Source organism: Vigna radiata, chromosome 4 (genome assembly GCF_000741045.1).
Source record: "Vigna radiata var. radiata cultivar VC1973A chromosome 4, Vradiata_ver6, whole genome shotgun sequence".
NCBI lineage: Eukaryota > Viridiplantae > Streptophyta > Magnoliopsida > Fabales > Fabaceae > Vigna > Vigna radiata.
The window spans coordinates 5,432,948-5,441,225 of NC_028354.1; the positions used below are offsets into that span (position 1 = coordinate 5,432,948).

Here is an 8,278-nt window from a genome sequence, read left to right on the forward strand (position 1 = left end):
TTAAGTGTTAAAATGGTCCCTCCCTTTTGATGGTTTGGAGACGTTTTCGGGATAAACAACATTGCAGGCCATGTTTTTCTTTTGTGGGATGCAGGCCATGATAATGTTACAATAAGGGGTGACACTTGTTCAACAGCCATTAATTGAATCCACACCCATTTTGTAAATTCAATTATTATAAACTGAACTCAATAAACCCAATTAGTGTTTATTACTGAACAAATAATAAATAACAAATATTTAAGGATAGTAACGAAAAGAAGCGAAAATTAAAAGGTGGTATAAGAAACGAAAAGAAGAAAAAGGAATGGAAGATGGAATCACATAAACCAAGTGGCATGTGACTCACTCTACCAAGTGGGCCAACTTGTATCACTACTATACCTCTATGTTACACCCCACCTTGTTTTTTCTTTTCGATATTTTGATATTTTCTGATAACATTTTAATACATCTATATATCATTTTTAATACATCTATATATCATTTTATGATTGGTTCAAAATTACTTTATGCTCAATAATAAAATAATTATAAATATTAACATAAATTCATCATAAAATAAAACATAAGTAATATTAAAATATTTTCAAAGACTACATACAGTTCAACAATATCTATCACTTAATTTTGTTTTATTTTATTATTTTGACGGTTTCTCTTCAAATTTGAAAAAAAAATAATCACTGGGTAATTTCCCTGTAAGCAACCAATCATGCAGTGGGTCCTTACGCATGTCGCTTGCCTTCCTCCTCAGTGATAGGAACCTTTTCTGTAGAATCATATCATAATACCAATAATAACTCCACGCAATAAGCGCAGGAAAAGAAAACCTACTTCTTCTTAAAGCAAATGTAATACCCAATCTAAGCGCACTTACAAAATAATTACAAAGACAAGATTGTAATTCAAAAAAATTCAAAAGACAATGTTAATAATTTTTCTCTTCTCTATATAACGGTCGGATGATGTGATACCAGAAACGTTCCACATAGACGCCGTCATCGCCACCCTTCTTCCGGTAACTTTCCGTCACTTATTTTCAAACGTCCCTTAACGGTCTTCAAATTCAATTTCCATTTTCCTTTTTTTTATATAAATGGTTTACTTTTGTCTAATTGCACCACTATTTTTTCACCTTTTCATTATACATTAAACAGATATATACATTAAGCATAAAAAAATAGAAAGAAATATCTTAAAGGCATTGGTTGTGTTGTGTTGTGTGTCATGTACAACAGTCTTTGACTCCACGATTTCTCACGTGAAGTTCCGTTTGAAACAGAACACACTAGAAGGCCGGCACACTGTAAGTTCCGATTTCAACTCCGCAGCAGATTACTCTTCCTTCTCGATCCACACATTTCACTCTTCTCCTCGCAGCTTCACTCTCACACCACACATTCACTATTCCATCTCGCGGATCGCACCGGGAATCGCACGAAGTGAAAGGACGCCGGGAGAAGTGTTTCACTGATCGCGATTCGCCGCGCCGATTTAGAAGTGGAACCGCAATGGAGGCGCAGCAGAGAAGGGGAGGAGGCGGAATGATACCGTTGTCGCCGTCGCAGACGCCGCGCTCCAGCGACAAGCCGGTGCGAGATCTGCGATCTGCGGATTCGAATTCAAACAGTCATAGCAAGTATGATAAGGAAAAAGGCGTCAATGTGCAGGTCCTCGTACGGTGCAGGTGAGTTTGACTCGCTCTAACTCGGCGCTGATTCGGTCAGTGAGCTTGTTTAGCATTTTAAGGCTCCGAAACTGAAAAATAAAATAAAATGGAATCGGTGTCGTTTTTGCAGGCCGTTGAGTGAAGATGAGATGAGGCTGCACACACCGGTTGTGATATCGTGTAATGAAGGTAGACGGGAGGTTTCAGCTGTTCAGAGCATCGCCAACAAACAGATCGACAGAACCTTCGCGTTTGACAAGGTTTTCTGCATTTTCCTTTTTTAGTTATTGTTATGTTCTTTGAATTGAAGATAAGGAAGTGTTGTTGTAAATTGAAGGCTCGAGTTAGGAGAGAGAATTTCCTTAAATGTACGTTCAGATTTCCGAAGCCAACAACGTTCAGGAATTAAATTTTGAATTTGAAGTTCTTTAATTATTGTGACATTATTATGCACCTACTCTCTTATCAATCGTAATCATGATATTGATAAGATTCTACCGTGGGATTATACTGATTTTGGTTTATTTTGGCGTAGGTGTTTGGCCCTAACTCTCAACAGAAAGAACTGTATGAGCAGGCAGTGTCTCCTATTGTGTATGAAGTGCTCGAAGGTTATAATTGCACTATTTTTGCGTATGGACAGACCGGGACAGGGAAGACTTACACAATGGAAGGAGGTGGAAGAAAGAAGGTTATTCATGTCACCTAATAAACTCTATTTCATTTTCTCATTGCTTTGTATTGAAATCTTTTTCTTTCTTTGCTGCTTGATTCTGCAGAATGGTGAATTTCCGAGTGATGCTGGTGTCATCCCGAGAGCCGTGAAGCAGATTTTTGATATATTGGAAGCTCAGAATGCTGAGTATAACATGAAAGTAACGTTTCTAGAGCTTTACAACGAGGAAATAACCGATCTTTTGGCCCCTGAAGAAACAACAAAATTTATAGATGACAAATCTAGGAAACCAATTGCTCTAATGGAGGACGGGAAGGGGGGTGTTTTTGTTAGGGGTTTGGAAGAAGAGATTGTTTGCACTGCCAATGAAATTTATAAGATATTGGAAAAGGGTTCTGCAAAGAGGCGTACAGCTGAGACTCTTCTCAACAAACAAAGCAGTCGTTCTCACTCCATATTTTCTATCACAATTCACATTAAGGAATGCACGCCAGAGGGTGAGGAAATGATTAAATGCGGGAAGCTAAATCTCGTGGATCTTGCAGGCTCTGAGAATATTTCACGATCTGGTGCGAGAGAGGTACGGATGATTAAATGTTGACACATGCATTTAAATGGTAAAAATGGGAAAAACTCCTTGTTTGGCATACTTCATGGGAGATAACTTATTGTGGTCAGGATGTAAGAATATTGATAATGTCAAAATTGTGTTAATATCACTTCATTGTATTTCTGAAATTGAATTACCATTTGGGCCTTGTCTATTTATTTAGTGTTTTTCAATGCTGGCATCACCTCTGCCTCTTCGTTCTATGGCATTTGTCTGAAAAAAATCATAACTTAGTTGACCATGGAAAAAAAAAAAAATACTTGCAGAGTAGAGCAAGGGAGGCTGGGGAGATTAATAAAAGCTTGCTTACACTTGGTAGAGTGATTAATGCTCTAGTTGAGCACTCGGGTCATGTTCCATATAGGTATAAGTAACTGCAACTTTTGTAGTAAAGTTTCTTTTTCATTTTTTGATTATTTTTAAATGTTGAGAGTGGTTTTATTATTAAGATATATTTTATTATATCAGGGATAGCAAATTAACCAGATTGTTGCGGGATTCCTTGGGTGGTAAAACCAAAACGTGCATTATTGCAACAATATCACCTTCCATTCACTGTCTGGAAGAAACCCTTAGTACCTTGGATTATGCACACCGTGCAAAAAATATCAAGAACAAACCAGAGGTGATTTTTTATAGTTGCTCCTTCGTTTTGATCAACCTTTTGCTCCTTTTAACAGGCAGCAGATAATTTCTAATAGTTTAAAGTTGATTGTTTTTTCAGATTAATCAGAAAATGATGAAATCTGCAATGATTAAGGATTTGTATTCTGAAATTGACAGACTAAAGCAAGGTTGTTGACTGTTCCATATTAATGTAGCTTATGTCTCTTTGTTTTTTCTTTGTGCTCTTTTTTCTCTAAGTAGAAAGAAATTGTCTGCTGGTTGTTTCTTTCTCTTTCTTTCCCTATCTCACGGTTCATTGCTGAAATATAGTGTTTTTTGTTTTGTTTTTATGTTAAACAGAGGTGTATGCAGCACGAGAGAAAAATGGAATCTATATACCTCGCGATCGCTACCTTCATGAAGAAGCAGAGAAGAAGGTTTCCTTATAAGTGTTTAAATATAAATTTTGTTATAATTTTGGAAACATTCCTAATCTTAAATTTTTACTATGTTTTCTAGGCAATGGCTGAGAAGATAGAACGCATGGAACTAGAAGCAGAGTCTAAGGATAAGGTATATTTCATTATTAATTATACTACCATATTTGTTATGTCTATTGATTACTTAGCTATTAAAGCATGAACTGGCCATATCTGTGTAGCAATTGATGGAGCTTCAAGAACTCTACAATTCTCAGCAACTTTTGACTGCTGAATTAAGTATTAAACTTGAAAAAACTGAGGTAAAAGTGGCTGTGCTTAACTGCATTCTCTAGTTCTGGACTTTTTATCTATTCAAAAATTGAACTTACTTCTGACATCTGTATTTTCAGAAAAGTCTAGAAGAAACCGAGCAGTCGCTGTTTGATCTTGAGGAGAGGCACAAACAAGCAAATGCAACAATTAAGGAAAAGGAATTTTTGATATCAAATCTCCTAAAATCTGGTTAGTAATTGTGCCATTTGTGTGTTCCGATGCTACTTGTTTCATTCCTTAGGTCATAGTTCCAATCTTTTGATACACGTGTAGAGCATACTTCCAATCTTTTTGATTTTAACAACTTTTCATGCCTTTTCCAGAGAAAGAACTTGTGGAGCGTGCTATTGAACTACGAGCAGAGCTTGAGAATGCTGCATCAGATGTGTCAAACCTGTTTTCTAAAATTGGTGAGTACGATTCTCTGGTGGTTTTCTAAAATTGGAGAAGCACGTAGTTCTGACATCAGAGATGAATTTGCCTTTTCCAATCTTCAGAGCGGAAGGATAAAATTGAAGAGGGAAATAGAATACTTATCCAGAAATTCCAGTCTCAGTTAGCTCAACAACTTGAAGTTTTGCACAAGACAGTTTCAGCTTCAGTAATGCATCAAGAACAGCAACTGAAGGACATGGATGAAGATATGCAGTCTTTTGTATCAATGAAAGCAAAGGTGAGATTAACAAAGGATGCAAAATTGTATTCATTTGCTAAAATTCAGTTCTCAGATTTATGAATTTCATTTTGGTATGATTTTGAAGGCTACTGAAGATCTTAGAGAACGAGTAGGAAAGTTGAAAAACATGTATGGTTCTGGTATCAAAGCTCTGGATGATTTAGCTGAGGAGCTTAAAGTAAATAACCAGTTAACTTACGATGACTTGAAATCTGAAGTAGCCAAGCATTCATCTGCCTTGGAGGATGTAAGTTGTCTTTGACCTTGCAGTTGATTAATTAAGATTTCTGGCCCTTTTTAACTTAATTTATGTGGTTCAGCTTTTCAAAGGAATTGCCTTAGAAGCTGATTCATTACTAAATGATCTTCAAAGTAGTCTTCACAAGCAAGAGGCGAATTTAACAGCTTATGCTCGTCAACAACAAGAGGTCTGTTATTTTTAGTTTTTTGACTGAACTTCTGTAACAGAGATCCTGAATTTTCTGCTATTTTTCATTCAGGCGCATGCTAGAGCAGTAGAGACTACACGTGTGGTTTCTAAAATAACGGTGAACTTTTTTGAGACAATAGACAGGCATGCATCTAGTCTGACGGAAATTGTGGAAGAAGCACAATTGGTAAATGATCAGAAATTGGGTGAACTTGAGAAGAAGTTTGAGGTGATTGCAGCACCTTCTTTTCTGAGAATTGCTTAAATCATGGACTGATATGGTCTACACTCATTTTTATTTCTAACCTTTGATGATTCTCATTCTTTGCTGGGTCTTAGGAGTGTACTGCCTATGAAGAAAAACAACTATTGGAGAAAGTGGCAGAAATGCTAGCAAGTTCAAATGCAAGAAAGAAACAATTGGTAGCCTTTGCTTTTAATTTACCTGTAATGACGTCCACGAGTACTTACAATGAGCATAACGTTCCTTTTGATATTCATCATGTCAGGTTCAAATGGCAGTCAATGATCTTCGAGAAAGTGCAAACTGTAGAACCAGTAAGCTGCGACAAGAAGCATTAACCATGCAGGATTCCACTTCTTCTGTCAAGACAGAATGGAGAGTTCATATGGAAAAAACAGAATCCAACTATCAGGAAGACACCTCTGCTGTAGAACATGGGAAGAAAGACCTTGTGGAGGTTCTTCAAATCTGGTATGTTTGACCTAGTAGAATGCATATTATATTTCCAGTCTACTATTCTCTTCTATTTGGCATTCCTGTACTGAACAAAAACTACTGCAGCCTCAACAAGGCAAAAGTAGGTTCACAACAATGGAGAAAAGCTCAAGAGTCTTTGCTTGGTCTGGAGAAGAGAAATGCTGCTTCAGTGGATACTATTGTTAGGTAGGTATTGTATTCCCCAATAAAGATGTAGTCGAAAGACAACACATTTTGTTAACCTATTTTGACATTGCTATATGGCCAGGGGAGGAATTGAAGCTAATCAAACTCTACGTTCTCGTTTCTCAAGTGCCGTGACAACTACACTCGAAGATGCAGGAATAGCAAACAAGGATATTAACTCATCCATTGATCGTCAGTATTTTGCGTTACATCAATGCATCATCATTGTTGCCTAGGTTTAGATAATACCATAAATGTCATCTGACAAGCTAAAATCACTTGCAGATTCGTTGCAACTTGATCATGAAGCTTGTGGGAATCTGAACTCTATGATTATTCCTTGCTGTGGTGATTTGAGAGAACTAAAGGGTGGTCATTACCACAAAATTGTAGAGATAACCGAACATGCAGGGGAATGTCTTCTCAACGAATACGTGGTAAGAAAGAGACTTAAGGACCCAAGTATAGTATGTTTTAGCCTCGACAATATTCACTGGTTACTGGTTTCTAATTTTTCATGTTTAAATAACTTCCATACAGGTCGACGAACCATCTTGTTCAACACCAAGAAAGAGACTCTTCAATTTGCCTAGTGTTTCATCCATAGAAGAACTAAGAACCCCATCGTTTGAGGAGTTGTTGAGGTCATTCTGGGATGCAAGATCTCCAAAACATGCAAATGGAGATGTTAAACACATCGGGGCATATGAAGCCACTCAATCAGTTAGAGATTCCAGAGTTCCTCTTACTGCTATTAACTAGGGACAGTCGGAATTCTGTAAATAGCAATATTGTTCAGATGTAATTGCATAAAAATATATATATTCATTAATTTTATTTTTTGATGAATAGATGAAAAAGGAAAAAAAAGAAGCCGGAATATGTAAAAGGTTACCCTTTTCTACAGTAACCTATGTGTCATTTTGAGATTGGTACGCACTACATTAATATGATTTTTGGGGGTGTTTGTATTAGTTTTTGACATTGCCACACCGATGGATTTTGTAATAAATTAGTAGTGGGGAGACACGCAGTACAACAGTACGCTGAGACAAAGCAGGATAAGATGAGCATATGAGCGTAACATTTCATCTGTAGGTGCCTGAACAGATAAAGGAATTTGCTTCGTGGTTGGCCTAAATACGGGTTTATCAGGAATGAGACAAAAACCAAAGCTTGTACAGGCTGGTAACATGTGAACAAATAATTCTCTTCATAATTGAGCGTACGGTCAAGGGAACAACTAACTGTCCAAGGTTGTGCTGGGTTTGGTACGATAACTGGGTCCCAGACTATGCCTGTCTGTTAAAAAGCTGCAGCTTCTGGTTGGAATACTCTGTAACTTCTGTTTCAGGTTAACAAACTCCACGTTACCAAGGTCTACCACAGTTTGTAGAAGCTGTTTGTTTTTTTAGGCATGTTATGTTCACTCAGTTTGTGGTCAGTTAGGAGAAGACTTTTTGTTGGAAAGAGTAAAAGTTCTTTGGTTAATCTTTATGTTACACAAAAATTAGTTTCTATCTACGGATTAGGAAATATTTTCATGAAAAAAGACAAAAACTTGAGTGTAGTAACTTAAAACTTTTTTTCAAACACTTGTTAGCCCTTTTTTAACACAGCATAGAACTATAGTATATACTTTTCTATATCTCTGTTTTTCTTTTCTTCCTTTCCTTATTCGAAGTAGTGCACATCGACAAGACTCGTGCATTTGACAGGTGTGGGTAATCAATTAAACTAATTGGTGTTAGAATCATACACGGATAACATATTGACTTATATTTTGAGGCATCGTCAAATATGCTTAGGGTCAACTATTGTCAAATATGACAACTGAAGGCTTATTTAATTTGTAATTCATTAATGTTATTCCACACTATACACTTAATTCATCCTTCTTATTCGAGGCTCACATTCTTCCACTAGACACTTCACATCAAATACCG

The 8,278-nt window shown here is 36.7% G+C and overlaps 1 protein-coding gene across 2 annotated transcripts; it reads left to right on the forward strand.

Moving 5' to 3' along the window:
- Positions 1-1,193: 1,193 nt before the first annotated feature.
- LOC106759370 (kinesin-like protein KIN-5D) lies at positions 1,194-7,306 on the forward strand. Of its 2 annotated transcripts, XM_014642518.2 has the most exons (23): positions 1,194-1,309; positions 1,384-1,690; positions 1,803-1,932; positions 2,208-2,363; positions 2,452-2,928; positions 3,225-3,322; positions 3,427-3,583; positions 3,683-3,752; positions 3,925-4,001; positions 4,084-4,137; positions 4,226-4,306; positions 4,397-4,508; positions 4,643-4,729; positions 4,817-4,992; positions 5,081-5,242; positions 5,316-5,423; positions 5,496-5,654; positions 5,765-5,848; positions 5,935-6,140; positions 6,231-6,332; positions 6,415-6,524; positions 6,618-6,769; positions 6,873-7,306. In XM_014642518.2, the coding sequence occupies exons 2-23, from the start codon at positions 1,515-1,517 to the stop codon at positions 7,092-7,094; spliced, it is 3,156 nt and encodes a 1,051-aa protein (XP_014498004.1). In that variant the 5' UTR covers positions 1,194-1,309; positions 1,384-1,514; the 3' UTR covers positions 7,095-7,306. The 2 variants fall into 2 exon arrangements, with proteins under 2 accessions (XP_014498004.1, XP_014498003.1); XM_014642517.2 differs by having other exon boundaries at positions 1,198-1,690.
- The last annotated feature ends 972 nt before the right edge of the window (positions 7,307-8,278 follow it).